General features: G+C 35.1%; 1 protein-coding gene across 12 annotated transcripts in view; it reads left to right on the top strand.

Moving 5' to 3' along the window:
• The window catches only part of KHDRBS2 (KH RNA binding domain containing, signal transduction associated 2), a 687,327-nt gene that overhangs the window by 541,061 nt on the left and 123,121 nt on the right, over window positions 1-23,145 (top strand). For all 12 annotated transcript variants that reach the window (XR_001718489.4, XR_008548534.2, XR_010158053.1 and 9 more), the window contains one exon: window positions 5,684-5,766. Coding sequence is in view for 4 of the 12 variants with exons in the window: in XM_016955743.4 (XP_016811232.1) it covers window positions 5,684-5,766 (83 nt within the window). In the remaining 8 variants the exon portion in view is untranslated. The remainder of the gene's footprint in view (window positions 1-5,683; window positions 5,767-23,145) is intronic.

The raw sequence follows: 23,145 nt of genomic DNA, 5'->3' as shown, positions 1-23,145 counted from the left end.
GCCAAGATTGTGTTTCACAAGGATCCTATAAGGACTTGTCTCATTTGACTCAAAGAATAGAAAACTAAAGAATTTATAACTTCACAGATAGAAAGAAATCTTAGAAGAGATATTTTTCATGACCATGTTCCAGGGAGGAATGAATCCTATCTCCTTGAGTATTTTCTTTTTTGTGGGAGATATCAAATCATCTGTCTACAGCTAGAAGAAAGTAAAGTTAAAATTGTTAATTTATTTAGAAGGTTTTCTTTTACTGGACACATCGGATGTGCTCTTTGTACTTGAGGAAATTCTGCGTTGGGACTGATAACTTAAGTAATAAAGTAGTATTTTTTAGTAGAAATATACTAATAAGCCAGGACATGATAAGATAGTAATGTCTTCAAACAGCAAAAACAATGAAGCAAAAACGGAAAAAGTATCATTTCAGAATTTTTGATCTTTTATGTTTTGATTTCTTAATTCAATATTCATATTCACCTTAAATCTCAGGCAGATACTGACTGGCTTTTTAGGGAGCATGTCTATTTTAGTGATTTATCTTAGACCATCATCAGCACAATGCATATTTTTACTTAAAAAACCACGTAAATATGGTTTCCTGGAACTATGGTTTTCTTTTTCTACAAATTTATTGGTCTTAATAAAAACTGTATTATGTAAAACATTCCATGTTCTACCTTTACTCTTCCCTACGTCTTATGAGTTTCCACATCTGAGAATCTTATTAGGATTCAGGATTTGAATGCAGACAGAATAAAGCCGGAGTCCATGCCTTTTATGGCTCTGCGGTTGTCTCTCCCTACCCTAGCTGCTAGAACACTCTTGCTTTTTTCTCACTTCTTCAGAAATCCACCTACTACTTCCTTAGCGCTGGCATTAGGGAAATGATCTGATTTATGCAATAAGGATATACCAATGAATAACTTACGGTCTGTTTTTAACATTTAGGATGCAGTGTTGACATCTTAAACGTTGTTATGCTTTTCATTTTGTGACGGTTGTCTAATGATAGTTTACTGTTTTGTAGTACTATACGTTTACATACATACATATATATTTACAAATATTTATGTGTATACGTATTAATAAAAAGATGGTTTTAAAAATATATCAAGTATTGGAAAAATATGCCCATTTACTGTCCGGGGAACATTGCACTATATGCTTTATGAAAGTTTAGGTTAGCAGGACAGATTTCCATCTACTCTGGGGATTTTCTGTGTAACATTGAAAGAAGTAAAAGAGTAAGTGAGGGAGTAAAATGAAATAATCTTCCTGGGCCAAATAGTAAAGATATTCTTCATAAATAGAGATAATAGCTCTATATATTTATCATTTGAAACATTTATCTTTTAGCTGTGATTAATTTGTGTTAATCCATATCTAGACAGTGGATAAGAGTAGTCTCCTTTGGCTAATTAAACAATTCAATATATATTTGTTAAATGACTATTCTATGGGATAAACTATGCTAAGTACTACAATACAACAAAAAGGTGATAAATTATGATATAGTCCTTGCTTTTCAGAAACTTAAATTCTAAAAAGAGAGAAAATTATAGAAAAAGAAATATAGTATATGTTTAGGTATTTTAAGAACAATGAGAGAAAACATGCTATTGGAATTCGGGGAACTAAGGGTTAATATATGGTTGTTAGAAGGAGGAAAAGATTTCTAAAGATGATATTATGTAAAATGACCTTGAGGAATCAGTAGCATTTCAACAGATGGAAATGGGGGAAACATAGGGATTTCAGGAGCCCTGGAGCCCTGAAGACAAGTACCTACTCCCATCCCTGGTTCTTGTACCTCCCTGCTCAGAAACAGAAACACAAAAATAAAGTGAAACAAAACAAACAAATTAAAACTGCCTTGCCTCCTGTTGGAAGCTAGAGATCTTGAGTCCTGCATAAGAAATAAAGGTGAGTGAAGCCATATTTTTATAATCTTGGTGAAGGACCAAAAGCCCGATTCCTAAAAAGAAGTTTGCACCCCTTGGAGCACCTGTGGATGTCCTCATAACTGACCAGGCAGATCCTCAAGATAGAGTGCTGGACTGCCCTGAATCTTGCAGCTCCAGAAAGCTCCAATTATGGTATTAACCCTTGTCCCACCACAAAGGAGATGAGACCTTGGGCTAAGAATGGGATGCTTAAACTATACCTGAGAACACAAAACATCCACTCCACATCCTAACAGTTGTTAGTGTGTGTGTGTGTGTGTGTGTGTGTGTGTGTGTGTAGTAAAGTAAAAAGAATAAAAGATATCATATAGGACAAAAAAGTAAATTTACTGTGCCAACCGAGAAGACTCAATCTCACTAGTAAGGGTTATAAAAAAAAAAAAAGAAAGAGAAAGAAAAAAAATGGAGAGACATTTTCCACAACTGAAGAATATAAGCCTCTAGATTGAAAGAGCTCATTGAGCACCCAACACAATGAATGAAAAGGAACACACACACAAAGGCATTGCATTCTGTAATTTCAGAACAGCAGAGATAAAAATTGTAAAAGCATCCAGAAGAAATAAAAAGAGACAAAACAAATCTAGGTCACATGTAAGTAATAGGAATTCTCAACTTTAACATGGAATAGTAAAAATATTGTACCAAAGCTCTCAAAATTCTGATTAAAAGTCATTTTTTTTCAGCCTAGACTTCCCTACCCAACCAATAAAGTATGAGACAATTTAAAAATTTCCAGTAACATAAATGTACAATACAATATCACATATGTAACATTCTTTCAAAAATATTAAATCTGAATGTAATTATGAGAATAATCAGGCAAATGCAGAATGTGGGATGGTGTACAAAACAGTTGGTTTGGACCACTCAAAAAAGTTAATATTTGGGGAAGCAATAAAAGGTTGGGGAACTATGCTAGCTCTAAAAACACTAAACAGATATAGTCATCAAATACAATTCAAAATTCTTTATTGGGTTCTGATTTTTAAAAAATAGCTATGCAAGATTAAAATAGCTACAAAATTCATAAATGCTTGGGACAATTGTAGAAATTTAACTGGGGACTTCACAGTAATGTGAATTTATTGTGATTTTTAAGGAGTAATAATAATACATTTATGTAGAAGAATGTCCCTACACTCAGGAGATAGAAGCTGAAGTATTTAGGGATAAAATATCATGTTTCTGGAACTAATTTGCAAATGGTTTCTTAAAAAAAATATATATAAGATAACACAAATGAGACAAAATGTCAATAATTGTTGAATCTAGGTGAAGGGTAGATGAGTTTCCATTAACATCTTGTTCCAACTTTTGTATAATTTAAATTTATCACCAAAAAAATGAAAACAAAAGCTACAGTGAGTAGGGGGGCAGTGTAAAGCTAAGCAAGAAAGAATCAAAATATTTTTCTCCAAAATATCTCTTAATAGAGGTTATTGAAAGAGATGTTTCAGCAAGAAATTAAAGCAAGGAAAAGATGGAATCTGGCCAAAGGAAATTCACTACCAACAATGGTGAAAGAGGCCTTAGGAAAACACCTTGGCCTTCAGGTCTAGAAATTCATCAATGTGGACCAGAGCACAATGACACAGTTCTTCAGGTGATAGTCTCCATGTTACACATAAAAACATTATGGATGAGCTGATGTCTTTGAATCTTAGAAATATTACTGCTAGTTTAATATGACCATTGGGACAATTGATGAAGACATTTCTATATATTTGGAAAACCAAGAAAATAATAAGATGAATGAACAATTATTAACGTTGGAAGAAAGGAAAAGGTGTATGAGAATAAAAACAGAATTATATTAAATAATTTATGTCATAAGAGGATACAATTATGTATTCTCACTCAATAATGTTAATATTGACTAATGAAAAATTATGATGAAACTATATTGGGAAGATAAGTAAGGGAAATAATAGAACTAAATTTAACAACCTGAATGGACAGCCAATAGAAAATGACAAAATTTATAAATCCAACAACAATAACTTAGCTATATTACTTAATAACACAAAAATGAATACTAAAATAATAGATGAAAATACTGAAAGAGAGCTGAAGGTTAAAGGAGAACAAGGCAAGGAACTACTATTTTGGGGACATAAGCTTGTTTGTATTATTTCTAAATAATCTGCATGTAATTGTTTTATAAATACTAAAATTAGAACATTGAACAAAATTTAACTCAATAGCAACTAATTAGGGTATTCAAGGAACAAATAGAGAAACTATTTCATACTGCAGAGCAAAAATATAATGAAAAATGACAAGAGATGGAAGTTAGATTCAGAAAGCTTCATATGTAAATAATAGCATTATATGATGGTAAGACCACGTGAAAATGAAGAAATAAGGAAATAAAATTTTTAGAAGTTTCTTATGTTGATAAATATATTAGTCTTTTCATTAAATGGGCTTAAAAGTGTTAGTCAAGACTAATGTCAAAGATTTCACATGTAGGTATTTTCTACTGAAACTCCTGAACAAGATAAAGAGAGATTTGTAAGCCTCCAGACTGAAAAGAATTTATGAAGTGCTAGGGTAGGGCGGAAGTGTATTCCAGGGAAAGAGATGCGCCAGCACCAGGCACAGAAAACCTGAAGGTTTTTCCAGAAGTAGGGAATAATCGAGATGGATGGCTAGTGTTTAAAATTAATGACCACAAAGAGAAACAAAACTAAATCATTCAGAGTGATTGATAACTGGAGTGTATAATTACTAGCTTGTTTGAACATGCTGCTATGACAAATCTGCGTTAGCTTTGTTAGTGTAATTTACTCGAGTAATAAGTCTCATCACACATAATTATTTTACTTATGAGATTTAAAAATCATATAATGTACACAAAGTCTTTTTTTTTTTTCTTTTTTGAGATGGAGTTTCATGCTTGTTGCCCAGGCTGGAGTGCAATGGCACAATCTCAGCTCATTGCAACCTCTGCCTCCCAGGTTCAAGTTATTCCCCCTGCCTCAGCCTCTTAAGCAGCTGGGATTACAGGCGCACACCACCATGCCTGGCTAAATTTTTTTGTATTTTTTAGTAGAGATGGGGTTTCGCCATGTTGGCCAGGCTGGTCTCGAACTCCTGACCTCAGCTGATCTGCCCACCTTGGCCACGCAAAGTGCTGGGATTACAGGCATGAGCCGCCAGGCCCGGCCACAAAGTCTTCATTTCACTCCTTCTTTCCTTTTTAGTTCCCTCTTTTTTTCTTTTATTTATTTATTTAATCAGTAATGACTCCATAATTTTTACTGAAAGTTGACTACAGTTTAAGGATCCTGTAGTTTATAGTTTGTATCTTAATTATGATTATTAAAAGGAGAAGAAAAAATTCCCAGTGGGATAGTAACAAACATGTTAACACCACCATAAGGTTAGCACAGTTGTTCTTGTATACCCAAATAGAAAAACTTATTTTGAATTTCTTAAATAGTCATTATTATTGATGAAAATTCTAAATAAGTCTTAGAGTAGGTATTGCTGCTTCAATGATATGCTGAGTTTAATAAACATTGATACCTGATCCATGAAATATTATTTAAGTTTATGTGAGAATCATTAATCTAGTAAAATGTGATATATGGATACTTACCCAACATGAAATCTAAGCCAAGATCACATTGTATAAAATTGTGCTAACTGAAAACAGATCAAAGTTAATCAAATTGACTAACAGGTGTTTCTACCATTTTTTGTCTCAGGGTTATGATGATGGCTACGGGGGTGAATATGATGACCAGACCTATGAGACTTATGATAACAGCTATGCGACCCAAACACAAAGGTAAGGCATTTGCTATCTAAAGCAGCCTTCTCAGGATTATCTCTAATCAATTTTGTTTCTTGAATCTGAATGTCAATTATATCATGTGAGAATTTCTAGTAGTGTTTTTTCTCCATTATCTCTCTGAATTATCAAGTTGCTTACCAGACTGTGAGAGTTAAACTATAATAACCTTGCAACTGCAAGCAAAGAAATAGTAGTGTGTCATTCTCAGACTAGATGATTATGGCAACCAATCAACTCGTTAAATAAGCTTGTATTTAACTAAATGTTATTTTTAGATTTTTTAAAAAGACAATAATAAAAGTAAGGCACTTGTTCAATGTAGCTTTTTTCCCTAAAATATCACATTTATTTGTAAAAGATAATAAAATGTCATTGGTACTCTGGAAAGAGGGAAATTTCTGAAACATCTTAGGGAATCAAGAATTCCTTTGCTTTCTTGATAGGTCTCATATTGATTGTTGAATATATCTAGTTATATTGACCCAAAATTTGTGATATAAATGATTTTTTATGTCTTCAAAGTCAGATTTATTGAGATGTTATTTATATATGATGAACTTTACCCATTTGGAATACAGCTGTATACGTTTGGCAGATGCAAACTGCTGTGTAATAACCACCAAAATTAAGATATAGAGCATTTTCACCATCCAAAAATGCTTCTTCATGGCCCTTTGTAGTTAACTTCTCCTTCATCCTCAGGCTCTGGAAACCAACTATCTGTTTTTTGTTACCATAGTTTTACCTTCTCTAGAACACTTTGTAAGAAGAAGCAATATAATAATGTAACATTTTGAGTGTGGTTTTTATTTTTGTTAACTATGAAGAAAATAGGTGTAAAACAAATGCATTTTTAGAAAATTCAATCACCCACTTTTTCTTCTTAAAAGTGTTACAAATTTCACAGGAAAATACAGGGGGATCTATGAGTTAAGTGAGTTTCCCATTTATGTGATTGACAGAAGCCAATGGAACTTACTGTTGCAAAATCATTATAGCATTGATCATTTCTTGACCAACTTTATTGGCAATAAACCTCCTTTAGGACTTAAGTAATATTTGAAGTGGCAAAGAAGAAAACAACTTAAAGGTCATTATAGTTTAGAATAAATCTACATGTATTGTGGAAGTTTGGATTTTCCGTGGCCTGAGTGACAGCACAGTAAAAGTATTGAAGATAAATTTTATTTAGAGGGAATACTGTGGGCAATTAGAAATAAGATGAGTGTGAACTGATATCTTTAAAACTAAGTATGATTTAAGTTATCACTGTAGAAATGACCATCGCTGACACTGAATAATTGGTTAATTTGTAGTAAGCTAAATAGAGAAGCCATCATGAGCCAAGCGCTTTTACTGTAATATCTTAATTGTCCCAATTACATATTGGAAAACAACACAGTTATTTAGGCTTAGGGTAAGTTTTGCATCACATTACAGATACTGAACAGAGTATTATATGCAAATTGGCTACATGTTTAGACTGTCTGCTAATATTTTCAATCAAATTGTTAGTTTATCATTATACATTAGCACATAAAAATAGTGATAACAAAGTTCCATAACTAGTTTCAGAAACTCTTGATAGAAAGTGTAGTTACTACACTCAACAAACACAATTAGAATAGACTAAAATAATTCCTTGATGCAGCTCTGTAGAGCTACAATTAAATAGAAGAAATTTTGGAATAATTTTCTGAAAATGAGGGACTTTCTCTCTTCTGGTGAGATTTAAGTGGGCTTAACTGACCCTAAGAAACAAGAAGAAAAATATGAGATTAAGATAATTTAGCTTTGAATATCTGAAAAATGAATGTTAGAATTGTTGAACACACACACACACATACATATATATAATGGCTGTATACAATAATTTTAGAATAAAACTTGCTTTAATAAAGTATAATTTATATGTAAAGGGACATTTTCTACACACTTCTGCTGCCTTCCCTGTCTCCTTTCCTATCCACTCAATTTTTATAGCTAAATTCTTCCCATCCTTCCAGCCCCAGCTCAAAAGCCAACTCTTCTAAAAAGTATTTTCTTTATTGTGTTTTGGGGAATAATCTGTTTCTGCCCTGAATTCCAATAGCACCATATATTTACTTTTCTATAGCATTTATTTCTCTGCCTTGCATTGGGATTATTTGTGTACATGTCCCCTATCATTTTCGTTATTTGTTCCAAATCCTTTTCTAATACAGCCTCATCTCTCTCACAATACTCGGTACAAAGTCTTTCATGGGGTATGCACTGAAGGGATAATTGTTGAGTATGTGAATGTCGAGCCTAATATGTTCTACACCATGGGGATACAAAATAAGAGCCTCATTCCTCAAAGAGAATACTGACAGAATATTTATGTGCTTCTCTGATACTTTACTGTTAAGCCAGAGGGACAAAGAAAGTAGGTGATGAAATTAGTTGCAGTGATACCAATGTCTATATTACAATAATGATAAAATGCCTATTTTGGTCAAAATTTTATCCTCAATACTAGTATAGTTTCTGAAACACTAGAGGTTCTCAGTAAAGATTTGTTGAAAAAATAAATGAAAATGAGTACATGCACTAGTTAGTAAACTATTTTTTTCAGAAAACTGTGAAAAATAATTTTTTAATATCATGCCAATTTCTAATAGAAATAGATACACACTAGAGTTCTTATTAGATGAGGTGTTCAATGCTTGCCTTTAGATTATTTTTTAATCAATTGTATTTTATCAAAATTAAATTTTGTTCTCTAAAAGACACTGTTATTAAATAAAATGGCAAGCTACAAACTGTGAAGCAATATTAGCAAAACATATATTTCTAAAGAATATCTTTGATTGTATCCAAAATATGCAAAAACTGCTAAAACTTTAGAATCAGATAAATAACCTGCCTTTTAAAAATGGGCAAAAAAATTTGAACTCACATTTCACCAAAGAAGATATACAAACTGCAAATAAGAGTCTAAAAATATGTTCAACATCATTATTCATTAGGAAAATTGAAATTAAAACCACAATTAGATACTAGTACACAGATTGTGGAATGGCTAATATTAAACAGATTGAATTATCAAATAAATGTTAGTGAGGATGTGGAGCAACTGCAATGCTCGTAATTGCTGATAGGGATGTAAAACTGTAAACCACTTTGGAAAACAGTTAGGCAGTTGCTTAAAAGTTGACCTACATTTACCATATGACCCAGCAGTTCTTCTCTTCGGTATTTACCCAAGTGAAATGAAAACATTCATCTGTCATGGCGGTTTGTTGTACAGATTATTTCATCACCCAGGTATTAAGCCTCGTACCATCAGTTCTTTTTCCTGATCCTCTCCCTCCTCCTGAAGGCCAAAAGGCCCCAGTGTGTGTTGTTCCCCTCTATGTGCCCATGTGTTCTCATCATTTAGCTCCCACTTATAAGTGGGAATATGTGGTATTTTGTTTTCTGTTCCTGTGTTAGTTTGCTAAGGATAATGGCTCTCAGCTCCATCCATGTGCCTACAAAGGACATGATCTCATTCTTTTTTATGGCTGCCTAGTATTCCATGGTGTATATCTACCACATTTTCTTTATCCTGTCTATCAGTGATGGGCATTTAGGTTGATTCCACATCTTTGCTATTGTGACTAGTGCTGCAATAAACATACAAGTGCATGTGTCTTTATAACAGAATGATTTATATTCCTTTTGGTATATGCCCAATAATGGGATTGTTGGGTAGAATGGTATTTATGGCTTTAGGTCTTTGAAGAATCATTACATTGTCTTCCACAATGGCTGAACTAACTTAATAACAAACCTTCACTTGTATCCCTGAACTTAAAAGTTTTTTTAAAAAGAAAATAGAGTAAAAAAAGAAGAAGATAAATACAGTCACCCAGAAACAGCTGTTGTGAACATTTTTGGAGTATCTATTTATCAATGTATCATCTTTTTATCTATCTTTCATGTGTGTTAATACATCTACCTACATTTGAAATCATATACTGCAAACTGTTTTGAAATTTAATTTTAACTCTCCAGCACATAAGAACATCTATCTATGTTAATAAATGAATGTCTACAACATAATCTTTAATGGCTGTACATTGTTTCATTCTATGATTTGATCACAATTTAATCATTCCAGTACAGTTAAATGTTTAAGTTATTTTCAGTTTTTCATAACTCTAAACAAATATGTGATTAATATCTTTGTAGCTAAATCTTTTTTTTTCTTCAACTTTTATTTTAAATTCAGGAGTCCATGTGCAGGATGTTCAGGTGTATTACATAGGTAAACAAGTGCCATGCTGGTTTGCTGCACAGATTATCCCATCACCTAGGTATTAAGCCCAGCATCCATTAGCTATTCTTCCTGATGCCCTCCCTCCCTCCACAACCCCCCTCCAAGAGGCCCCAGTGTGTCTTGCTCCCCCTGTGTGTCCCTGTGTTCTCACCATTTAGCTCCCCGTTAATAAATGAGAACATGTGGTTTTTGGTTTTCTGTTCCTGCATTAGTTTGCTGAGGATAATGGCTTCCAATTTCATCCATGTCCCTGCAAAGAACAGAATCTCATTCCTTTTTATGGCTTCATAGTATTCCATGATGTATATGTACCACATTTTCTATATCCAGTCTATCATTGTTGGGTATTTAGGTTTAGGTTGATTCCATGTCTTTGCTACTGTGAATAGTGCTTCAGTGAACATATGTGTGCATGTATCTTTATAATAAAATGATTTATATTACTTTGGGTACATACCCAGTAATGGGATTGCTGGGTCAAAGGGTATTTCTGCTTCTCAGTATTTGAGAAATCAATCCACTGTCTTCCACAATAGTTTAACTAATTTAAGCTCCCACCAACAGTGTAAAAGTGTTTCTTTTTGCCTGCAACTTCACGAGCATGTTTTTTGACTTTTTAATAATAGCAATTTTGACTGGTGTGAGATGTTATCTCATTTTGGTTTTGATTTTGCTCTAATGATCAGTGATGTTAAGCTTTTTTCATGTTGTTAGTCACATATATGTATTCTTTTGAGAAGTATCTGTTCAGGTCCTTTGCCCAGTTTTTAATGGGGTTGTTTGTTTCCTGTAAATTTGTTTAAGGTCCTTGTAGACTCCGGATATTAGACCTTTGACAGATAGATGGATAGGTTGCAAAATTTTTCTTCCATTCTGTAGAATTTTTCTTCCATTCTGTTCGTTCTGATGATAGTTTCTTTTGCTGTGCAGAAGAAGCTCTTTAGTTAGGTTCCATTTGTCAATTTTTGCCATTGTTGCAATTGCTTTTGGCATTTTCAGCATGAAATCTTTGCCTGTGTCTATGTCCTGAATAGTATTGCCTAGCTCTTCTTCTAGAGTTTTTATAGTTTGGATTTTACATTTAAGCATTTAATTTATCTTGAGTTAATTTTTGTATATGGTGTAAGGAAGGGGTCCAGTTTCAATTTTCTCCATATGGCTAGACAGTTCTACCAGAACCATTTATTAAGTAGGTAACCCTTTCCCCATTGCTTGTTTTTGTCAGGTTTGTTGAAGATCAGAAGATCAGATGGTTGTAGGTGTGTGGTCTTATTTCTGAGTTCTTTATTCTGTTCCATTGTTCTATATGTTTGTTTTTGTACCAGTATTGTGCTGTTTTGGTTACTGTAGACTTCTAGTATAGCTTGAATTCAGGTAGCGTGATGTCTCCAGCTTTGTTCTCTTTGCTTAGGATTCTCTTGGCTATTCAGGCTCTTTTTTGGTTCCATATGAATTTTAAAATATTTTTTCTAATTCTGTGAAGAATGTCAATGGTAGTTTAATGGGAATAGTATTGAATCTATAAATTACTTTGGGCACTGTGGTCATTTTCATGATATTGATTCTTCCTATCCATAAGCATGGAATGTTTTTCCATTTATTGCATCCTCTCTGATTTCCTTGAGCAGTGGTTTGTAGTTCTCCTTGAAGAGATCCGTCACTTCCCTTGGTAGCTGGATTTCTAGATATTTTATTCTTTTTGTGGCAGTGATCAATGGGAGTTTATTCATGATTTGGCTCTCTGCTTGTCTATTGTTGGTGTATAGGAATGCTAGCGATTTTTGCACACTGATTTTGTATCCTGAGGCTTTGCTGAAGTTGCTTATTAGATTAAGAAGCTTTTTGGCTGAGATGATGAGTTTTCTGGATATAGGATTATGTCATCTGCAAATAAAGAGAGTTTGACTTCTTCTCTCCCTATTTGAATATGCTTTGTTTCTTTCTCTTGCCTGATTGCCCTGGCCAGAACTTCCAGTACTAAGTTGAATAAGAGTGGTGAGAGAGGGCATCCTTGTCTTGTGCCAGTTTGTAAGGGAAATGCTTCCAGCATTTGCCCATTTAGTATGATATTAGCTGTGAGTTTGTTATATCTGACTCATATTATTTTGAGGTATGTTCCTTTAGTATCTTGTTTATTGAGAGTTTTTAAAATGAAGGGATGTTGAATTTTATTGAAGGCCTTTTCTGCATCTATTAGCTCTGTTTATGTGATGAACCAAATTTATTGATATCTGTATGTTGAATCAACCTTGCATCCTGGGGATGAAGCCAACTGGATCATGTTAAATAAGTTTTTTGATGTGCTGCTGGATTCAGTTTTCTAGTATTTTATTGAGGATTGTTGCATTGATGTTCAGCAGGGATATTGGCCTGAAGTTTTCTTTGTTTCTTGTATCTCTGCCAGGTTTTGGCATCAGGATGATGCCAGCCTCATAGAATGAGTTTAGGAGGAGTCCCTCCTTTTCAATTTTTTGGAATACTGTCAGTACACTACTAGCTCATCTTTGTACCTCTGGTAGAATTCAGCTGTGAATCTATCTGAGATTCTGGTCCTGAGATTTTTTTGGTTGGTGGGCTATTTATTACTGCCTCAATTTCAGAACTCGTTATTAGTCTATTCAGGCATAAAATTTCTTCCTGGCTTAGTCTTATGAAGGCATAGGTGTCCAGGAATTTATGCATTTCTTATAGATTGTCTAGTTTATGTGCATAGAGGTGTTTATAGTATTCTCTGATGGTCGTTTGTATCTCTGTGGGGTCAGTGGTGATATCCCCCTTATCATTTCTGATTGTGTTTATTTGATTCTTTTCTCTTTTCTTCTTTATTAGGCTAGATAACAGTTGATCTATTTTTTTAATGGTTTCAAAAAACCAGCTCCTGGATTCATTGTTTTCTGAAAGGCTTTTCATGTCTCTATCTCCATTAGTTCCACTTTGATCTGGGTTATTCCTGTCTCCTACTAGCTTTGGGGTTTGTTTGCTCTTGGTTCTCTATTTCTTTTAGTTGAGATGTTAGGTTGTTAACTTGAGATATTTCTAGCTTTTACATATGGGCATTTATTACTATAAATTTCCCTCTTAACACTACTTTAGCTGTGTCCCAGAGTTTCTGGTACATTGTCTCTTTGTTCTAATTAGTTTCAAAAAACTTCTTAATTTCTGCCTTATTTACCCAAAAGTCATTCAGGATCAGTTGTTCAATTTCCATGTAGTTGTGTGATTTTTCGTGAATTTCTTAATCTTGAGATCAAATTTGATTGCACTGTGGTCTGAGACACTGTTATGATTTCAGTTCTTTTGCATTTGCTGAGGAATGTTTTACTTGATTATGTGCTCAATTTTAGAATAAGTGCCATGTCACGATGAGAAGAATGTATATGCTCTTGTTTTGGGGTGGAGATTTCTGTATATATCTATCAGGTCCACTTCATACAGAGCTGAGTTCAGGTCCTGAATAACTTTGTTAATTTTCTGTTTAGATTATCTGTCTAATATTGTCAGTGCAATGTTAAAGTCTCCCACTACTATTGTATGGGAGTCCTAAGTCTCCTTGTAGGTCTCTAATAACTTGTTTTATGAATCTGGATGTTCCTGTATTGGGTGCATATATATTTATGATAGTTAGCTCTTCTTGTTGAGTTTAACCCTTTACCATTATGTATTGCCTTTCTTTGTCCATTTTGATCTTTGTTGGTTTAAAGTCTATTTTGTCACAAACTAGGATTACAACCCCTGCTTTTTCGTTTTCCATTTGCTTGGTAAATTCTCCTCCATCCCTTTATTTTGAGCCTATGTGTGTCTTTGCACATGAGATGGGTCTCTTGAAGACAACATACCTATGGGTCTAGGCTCTTTATCCAGCTTGCCATTCTGTCTTTTAATTGGGGCAATGAGTCCATTTACCTTTAAAGTTAGTATTGTTATATGTAAATTTGATCCTTTCATCATGATGCTAGCTGATTATTTTGCAGACTGTTCACATGGTTGCTTCATAGTATCACTGGTCTGTACTTCAGTGTGTTTTTACAGTGGCTGGTAATGGTTTTTTCTTTCCATATTTAGTCTATTTTTAAGAAGCTCTTGTGATATAGGCCTGGTGGTGACAAATTCCCTCCACATTTGCTTGTCTGAAAATGATCTTATTTCTCCATCACTTATGAAGCTTAGTTTGGTCAGATATGAAATTCTGGATTAGAAGTTCTTTTCTTTAACAATATTGAATATTGGCCCCCAATCTCTCCTGGCTTATAGGGTTTCCACTGAGAGGTTCTCCACTAGTCTGATAGGCTTTGCTTTGCAGGTGACCTGGTCTTTCTCTCTGGCTTGCCCTTAAATTACTTTTCTTTCACTTCAACCTTGGAAAATCTGATGATTATGTGCCTTGGGGTTGATCTTCTCATGGAGTATCTTACTGGGGTTCTCTACATTTCCTGAATTTGAATATTGGCCTGTGTTGCTAGGTTGGGGAAGTTCTTCTGGATGATATTCAAGTTTACAACTTCGTTCCATTCTCCCTCTCCTTCAGGTACCCCAATCAGTCATAGGTCTGCTCTCTTTAAATAATCCCATATTAATCAGAGGTATTGTTCATTCTTTTTCATTCTTTTTTCTCTATTCTTGTATGCCTATCTTATTTCAAAAGATAGTCTTCAAGCTCTGTCTTTCATCCACTCAGTCTATTCTGCTATTGATACTTGTGATTGCATTGTGACGTTCTTGTATTGAGTTTTTCAGCTCCATCAGGTCAGTTATGTTCCTCTCTAAACTGGCTATTCTGCCTATCAGCTTCTGTATTGTTGTTTTTTTTGTTTGTTTGTTTGTTTGTTTTTGAGATGGAGTCTTTCTCTGTTGCCAGGCTGGAGTGCAGTGCAGCTTCTGTATTGTTTTATTATAATTCTTAGCGTCTTTGCAATTGGTTTACAGCTTGCTCCTTTAGCTTAGCAAAGTTTGTTATTACGTACCTTCTGAAGTCTACTTCTGTCAGTTCTGCCATTTCAGCCTCAGCACAGTTGTTTGACCTCCTTGGGGAGGTGTTGTGGTGATTTGGAGAAGAGGCTCTCTGGCTTTTTGAGTTTTCAGCATTTTTGCATTGATTCTTTCTCATCTTTGTGGCCTTATCTACCTTTGATCTTTGAGGTTGCAAACCTTTGAATGGGGTTTTTGTGGGTTCTTTTTGTTGATGTTATTGTTGTTTTCTGTTTGTTTGTTTGTTTGTTTGTTTTTTATGGTCAGGCCACTTGTCTATAGTCCTGCTGCGGTTTGCTTGGGTCTGCTTCAGACCCTAGTTGCCTCAGTTTTTCCCATACCTGAAGGTATCACCAGTGAAAGCTGCAAAACATCAAAGATGGCAGCCTGCTTCTTCCTCTGCTTCTTCCTCGCCACAGCTCATGCCTGTAATTCCAGCACTTTGGGAGGGCAAGGCCAGCAGATCACGAGGTGAGGAGATCGAGACCATCCTGGCTAACATGGTGAAACCCCATCTCCACTAAAAGTACAAAAAATTAGCCAGGCATGGTGGTGGGCACTTGTAGTCCCAGCTACTGAGGAGGCTGAGGCAGGAGAATGGTGTGAACCCAGGAGGCGGAGCTTACAGTGAGCCAAGATCGCGCCACTGTACTCCAGCCTGGGTGACAGAGCGAGACTCCGTCTCAAAAAAAAATAGAAATATATAATTACAATCATCCTCCAGCATTTACAAACAATATTAATATTATTTGACCACTGTCACAGTCTAAATCAGAAGAAATGCTGATTTTGAATTGTGAAAATAAAATAGTAGAATATGTGTGACTTAGTAGAACTAAGATAAAAGATAAAAATCTTTAGAGAAAATGGTCTTTAACTGATTAGTTAGCATAAGTGAAAAAGAATTTGTGAGATTATAAAATAGAATCTGGCAGATGCCTAAATGGAATAATTATATCATCCTCAGTAGAGATTCTAGAGGAGGTTCACAAGGTAACAACCCTACAAAGGTTCACCTGAAGTTCAGCAGCTATAACAATTTTAATTAATCCCCACTTATTTTGCAAAGTATTGTTAGTTCAGGAAAATTTCAAATGAATCAGAAAAGGTGGTTCACCAGCCAGCATCATCCTGATACCAAAGCCAGGCAGAGACACAACCAAAAAAGAGAATTGTAGACCAATATCCTTGATGAACATTGATGCAAAAATCCTCAATAAAATACTGGCAAACCGAATCCAGCAGCACATCAAAAAGCTTATCCACCATGATCAAGTGGGCTTCATCCCTGGGATTCAAGGCTGGTTCAACACACGCAAATCAATAAATGTAATCCAGCATATAAACAGAACCAAAGACAAAAACCACATGATTATCTCAATAGATGCAGAAAAGGCCTTTGACAAAATTCAACAACTCTTCATGCTAAAAACTCTCAATAAATTAGGTATTGATGGGACATATCTCAAAATAATAAGAGCTATCTATGACAAAACCACAGCCAATATCATACTGAATGGGCAAAAACTGGAAGTATTCCCTTTGAAAACTGGCACAAGACAGGGATGCCCTCTCTCACCACTCCTATTCAACATAGTGTTGGAAGTTCTGGCCAGGGCAATTAGGCAGGAGAAGGAAATAAAGGGTATTCAATTAGGAAAAGAGGAAGTCAAATTGTCCCTGTTTGCAGATGACATGATTATATAGCTAGAAAACCCCATTGTCTCAGCCCAAAATCTCCTTAAGCTGATAAGCAACTTCAGCAAAGTCTCAGGATACAAAATCAATGTGCAAAAATCACAAGCATTCTTATACACCAACAACAGACAAACAGAGAGCCAAATCATGAGTGAACTCCCATTCACAATTGCTTCAAAGAGAATAAAATACCTAGGAATCCAACTTACAAGGGACGTGAAGGACCTCTTCAAGGAGAGCTACAAACCACTGCTCAACGAAATAAAAGAAGATACAAACAAATGGAAGAACATTCCATGCTCATGGGTAGGAAGAATCAATATCGTGAAAATGGCCATACTGCCTAAGGTAATTTACAGATTCAATGCCATCCCCATCAAGCTACCAATGACTTTCTTCACAGAATTGGAAAAAACTACTTTAAAGTTCATATGGAACCAAAAAAGAGCCCGCGTCGCCAAGTCAATCCTAAGACAAAAGAACAAAGCTGGAGGCATCACACTACCTGACTTCAAACTATACTACAAGGCTACAGTAACCAAAACAGCATGGTACTGGTACCAAAACAGAGATATAGATCAATGGAACAGAACAGAGCCCTCAGAAATAATGCCGCATATCTACAACTATCTGATCTTTGACAAACCTGAGAAAAACAAGCAATGGGGAAAGGATTCCCTATTTAATAAATGGTGCTGGGAAAACTGGCTAGCCATATGTAGAAAGCTGAAACTGGATCCCTTCCTCACACCTTATACAAAAATCAATTCAAGATGGATTAAAGACTTAAACCTTAGACCTAAAACCATAAAAACCCTAGAAGAAAACCTAGGCATTACCATTCAGGACATAGGCATGGGCAAGGACTTCATGTCTAAAACACCAAAAGCAATGGCAACAAAAGCCAAAATTGACAAATGGGATCTAATTAAACTAAAGAGTTTCTGCACAGCAAAAGAAACTACCATCAGAGTGAACAGGCAACCTAGAAAATGGGAGAAAATTTTCGCAACCTACTCATCTGACAAAGGGCTAATATCCAGAATCTACAATGAACGCTAACAAATTCACAAGAAAAAAACAAGCCCATCAAAAAGTGGGCAAAGGACATGAACAGACACTTCTCAAAAGAAGACATTTATGCAGCCAAAAAACACATGAAAAAATACTCACCATCACTGGCCATCAGAGAAATGCAAATGAAAACCACAATGAGATACCATCTCACACCAGTTAGAATGGCAATCATTAAAAAGTCAGGAAACAACAGGTGCTGGAGAGGATGTGGAGAAATAGGAACACTTTTACACTGTTGGTGGGACTGTAAACTAGTTCAACCATTGTGGAAGTCAGTGTGGCAATTCCTCAGGGATCTAGAACTAGAAATACCATTTGACCCAGCCATTCCATTGCTGGTTATATACCCAAAGGACTCTAAATCATGCTGCTATAAAGACACATGCACACGTATGTTTATTGCGGCATTATTCACATTAGCAAAGACTTGGAACCAACCCAAATGTCCAACAATGATAGACTGGATTAAGAAAACGTTGCACATATACACCATGGAATACTATGCAGCCCTAAAAATGATGAGTTCATGTCCTTTGTAGGGACATGGATGAAATTGGAAATCATCATTCTCAGTAAACTATCGCAAGAACAAAAAACCAAACACCGCATATTCTCACTCATAGGTGGGAATTGAACAATGAGAACACATGGACACAGGAAGGGGAACATCACACTCTGGGAACTGTTGTGGGGTGGGGAGAGGCGGGAGACATCGCATTGGGAGATGTACCTAATGCTAGATGACGAGTTAGTGGGTGCAGCACACCAACATGGCACATGTATACATATGTAACTTACCTGCACATTATGCACATGTACCCTAAAACTTAAAGTATAATAATAATAAATAAATAAATTTTAAAAAAAGAGTCCTCAGGAGGCAGCTTAACTGAATCACATTAATGACTGGTAAAGATGACAATGATATAAGGTGTCTCTGACCATCATCTTTTTCTCTTACCCTGTGTCTATGAGGAGAAAAAGTAAAGAAATAAATTGATGAGTTGATTATGCAAGCTTCAAATTGCAGGGCTAGTATTACAGTTTCCAGGGGAACTCACATACTTGAAGTTTTGACTTAAGGCAAGTTACATCCTGGGATTAACACCTTTAATTGGACCAAACATTTAAATTCTGTTCATGTTCTGATAACTTTTTTTTTTTTTACATACTCCTCAAATACATTAACATTTTCAAAGATCAACCTTCTGAAATCATGGAAATTCACAAGATTTTGTCAACATTTCCCAATGTCCAAATTAAAAAAAAAAAAAAAGCTCTACCAAACCAAATTATACAAGTAGAAAAAAAGTGGTTTTCATTTACTTAGATACAAGTGGCAATATTGCAAATAAAAGCCAAAAGACCAATTCAGATCTTTGATTCTAACAGTAATTTAATTTGGATGTGAAATGTTAAAAATTTATAATCTTCCAATGTAAAATTTTAACTGTAGATTGGTATAATAGGCAAAATATTAAAATGGAAGTCTTTGCTTTTCTTAAATAATGAATCAGGTGAGGAACTCACACAACCTAGGAAAAGAAGCCTCTCTTCTGTGGAGAATGTACTAGGAGAGCAAAGATGTATAGATACAGATGTAGATTAGACATAGATATAGATGTAGATAGATACCTCCCTCTGAAATATAAGGCATTATTATAAAGTGCTCTAGAATGAAAACCTTTTTTGAATATTTGTAGTTATCAGGACTGAAACAGTGTGGGGGCCGGGAATTAGACTCCTAAATTAGGATAATTTGTGGAGAGTTTAACCAGGGAACTATTTTCAGTGGACGAGTACCACAAGGGACAATTTAGTCCCCTGAAGATAATATCCATAAGGTGAGGTGCTCTACTACCAAAAATAGAAATGAAAGGGAAACAGAGAAAGCTGTGGGAGAGGCCACCTGACAGGAACTGAGACCTCTACTTCAGAATGGCAACCACGGCCATCCTACAGGAGGAAGTACAGGGAGTTTGTACCCTGATCTCACTCTCCTTTCTCCTGCCAGTCTCCTACCATTACTCCCACTGGATGGACCCAGTAGGAAGCAGAGGAAAACCGATCCAATAGACGGTGTTGCCATTAGTCATCCTCTAGGGAGAGAACAGGATGGAGGCAAGAAAGAAAGTGGGACAGCAAATTGAAAAGATCCAGCACAACATCTAAAATTTTTATCACACTTCAATAAGTAGTAATTGTACATATTAGTGCCAGTTGCTTGAACATATAAATAATGATATGAAATTGTTATGGAAACAGTAATGCTTTTAAATACAATGTATATTTTATTTATGAGAAAGCAAAAGAAAGAATATACAGTGAATATACATATCTACATTTGGTGGAAGAATAGGTTCTCAAACCCCTCGCACAAACTTCTTAGCTCCTCAAGGGTCAGAGCCTGTAGGATGGGAGCCACTGCTTTTTTTGCTCAAACACTACTTGGAGCTATCAGTTTATAATAGCTAACAATCATTTTGTGCTAGCTGCTACACTAAGTGTTTGGAGGTGTTTTATCTCATTTAATCCCTGCAACAACATATGAAGCAGGTATTTTTTTCTTCATTTTATATAGAGAAAATTTAAATTTTAGAAATGTTAAGTGATTTTTCCAAGTATAATATATTTAAATAGTAAATGTTGGATTTGAACCCATATCTGCCAACTCCACAGTGTTAGACATAAAGACCAACAGATACTACTACCTGAAAACCTAAATCAATTCAGACGTCTATTATGTACCTCAAAAGGCCAGAGAGAATATGCATTTAATATAAGAAAATAGGGAGCTATCTGCATGCTTTGCAAAAAGTTCTGACCAAAAGATACTTCTGAGCAATAAAAAAAGAAGAAATTATTTACTGTTTTTAGGCTATATGTTTAATGTAAGTCCTTATATTTGATACTGAGTCTACAGAAATCCCTCTAATGAAAACTAAAGTGTGAAACACTGCAGTTATCCAGTAACTTAATAAAAGTTATAATATTAAGCTTGTCCTATTCATTTAAGTGGCACTATTCACTATAAAGTCACTCGCCCTCATTTTGTAATTTAATTCTCTAATGTCTCAATGCTATAGTCTATGATGAGATTGAATTTACAGGTTATTGGATTTAATTACTTTCCCACAGTTATTCTACAATTTAATTGTATTTTCCTGCCATCTACAGACCTCTGCATGCATAAACAGTAGGTTTGATATTGTTTGAATTTACCATCACAGGATGAGAATTCAGCTCTCAATAAACACTGGTTTTTTTTCTCTCTCTCTTTTTTAGTTCTTATTTGACGTATTTATTTTAGGCACTTCAGAGAACCACTGTTAGTTTTAGGAAAGAAACAATGTGTTTCTTCAAATTATCAGTATGTATACTTTGTATTTGTTGATTTTTTAATTAATTTAAGGTTAATTTTGATAATAACTAAACTACTTGCCTAAGTAGTTTAAATAGTCAATCTGTATTTAAAAATATACCATTAAAATACTTTTTATGAAACTCTAATAAGAAGAGTTAGAAAAACCATTTTCTCTACTCACATGAATGACAAGTCTCTCAAGAAAACCTAAGGAAGTGTTTTAGATAGTAACTGAAACCTGCTTAATCTTTTATTGAGATCAAGGCATGTCAACATGTCAGTCATTTCTCCTCACCAGGTTAATTTAGAATTGGAAACACTCCTCAGGAGGAAACAAGAAGGTATTGGGTAAACCATACACAATCAGTGCTTCAAAAATAGGAAGCATTAGATCATCCTAAATTCTGAAAGAACCTGATGTGTTGCAAAAAGCCCAGCATTAAGGACAGAAAGAACCTAAGGTGAAATTCTGGTTTCACTGGTAGGTGAAGAGAAGTCTAGCTTCACACACACACAAAAAAGTTTAACATATGAATAACATATTTAAGGAATCAGGAATGTTTATGAATGTATACGACTGTCAAAGTATGCAATAAGGAGTGGTAGAGACTGTGGCAGACTGGAATGTATGTGCCCTATCTAAAGCAACTATCGTTTTTTCAACATTAGGATATTGTGGCCATGTAGCCTAGGTTTTTAAAAAAAAATGGAGGTCAGTAATGCTTGTTATCTTTTCCTCCCCAAGAAGAGCTGGAAGTCTAGGTTTTCCAGTTACTATTCCTGCATTAAGAAACCACCCCAAAACCTAGTAGTATAGAACAACCATTTTTACTATGCTCAGGAATTTTTTTGTACATCTGGAGTCTTAACAAAGTACAACAAGGGTGGCTTGTTTCTGCTCCACTATGTCTGGGGCCGCAGCTGCAAAGGCTCAGAAGCCAAGGGTGACTCAATGGCTGGGATGTGAAATCACCTAGGGATTCTTCTCATATTATACATAACAGTTGATGCTGGCTGTCAGCTTGTCCCTTAATTAGCACTGCTGCAAGGAACACCCATACAGTCCTCTCCATGTCACTTAGGCTTCCTCATAGCATGGCAGCTCAGGGTACCAGATATGAGTATCCCGAAAAACAAAAGAGAAGTTGCATTACCTTTTATGACTTAGCCTCATTCTGGTAGTTACAAGCACCTCACAAGTCCAGCCAGATTCAAGAGAAGGGATAAGTCTTTACCTGTCAGTGGGTGACAGCATGGTTCGAGAATGGAAAAAAAAAATGTTGTAGCCATTTTAAAAAAATATAACCTGCTACGTCAGTTTTTCTGTGCAATACTCTGATTTTTAGATACTGGCAACTAATTTAAAGAAATTAAACATTTTAAGGATTCAAATATATCTATAGATAGCTATGGTCCTGATTTTCTAAATTCTGTCCAACAGAAAATAATCAAGATAGAGAAAAAAAAAACTCAGTATACAGGAAATTCTTCCAAAGGCACAGTAGGAAGGACATACTAAAACACAGAGGACTATTTGTAAACAATTAGAGAAGAAGAGAGACACTCAAATAAACACATAGCATGTGATAAGTACTGTGCTGGGAGGATGTGTTAGAGGACATGAGGGAGCATGGGAGGTCACATAGATAGAGGGTGAAGAGAAAGTATTACAAGGCTTCCCAGAAGAGCTGATGCCAGGCTGAGATTGTAATGTTAAGTAAAACTTAGGCAAGGACCTCATCACTTGCAAAGACAAAGAAATGAGAATATGATTCATTACTATAGAATTACATTTTCTTCAGGCAGATCAGATATTTGAAAGTGTTGGGGCATATAGCTGAGGCGATAGGAAGGAAACAAGAAAGCCTAAATACACCACTAAGAAAAAAGAAAAAAAGTGGTATTAGGATAGAGTTTTAGGTTATCATCAAACCTAGAATTTAGCAAGACCAAATTCATGTTTGGAAAAAATCATCTTTTTTCT

Source organism: Pan troglodytes, chromosome 5 (genome assembly GCF_028858775.2).
Source record: "Pan troglodytes isolate AG18354 chromosome 5, NHGRI_mPanTro3-v2.0_pri, whole genome shotgun sequence".
Lineage (NCBI taxonomy): Eukaryota > Metazoa > Chordata > Mammalia > Primates > Hominidae > Pan > Pan troglodytes.
The sequence above is the reverse complement of the archived record's forward strand: the minus strand, read 5'-3'. Positions and strand labels throughout refer to the sequence as shown.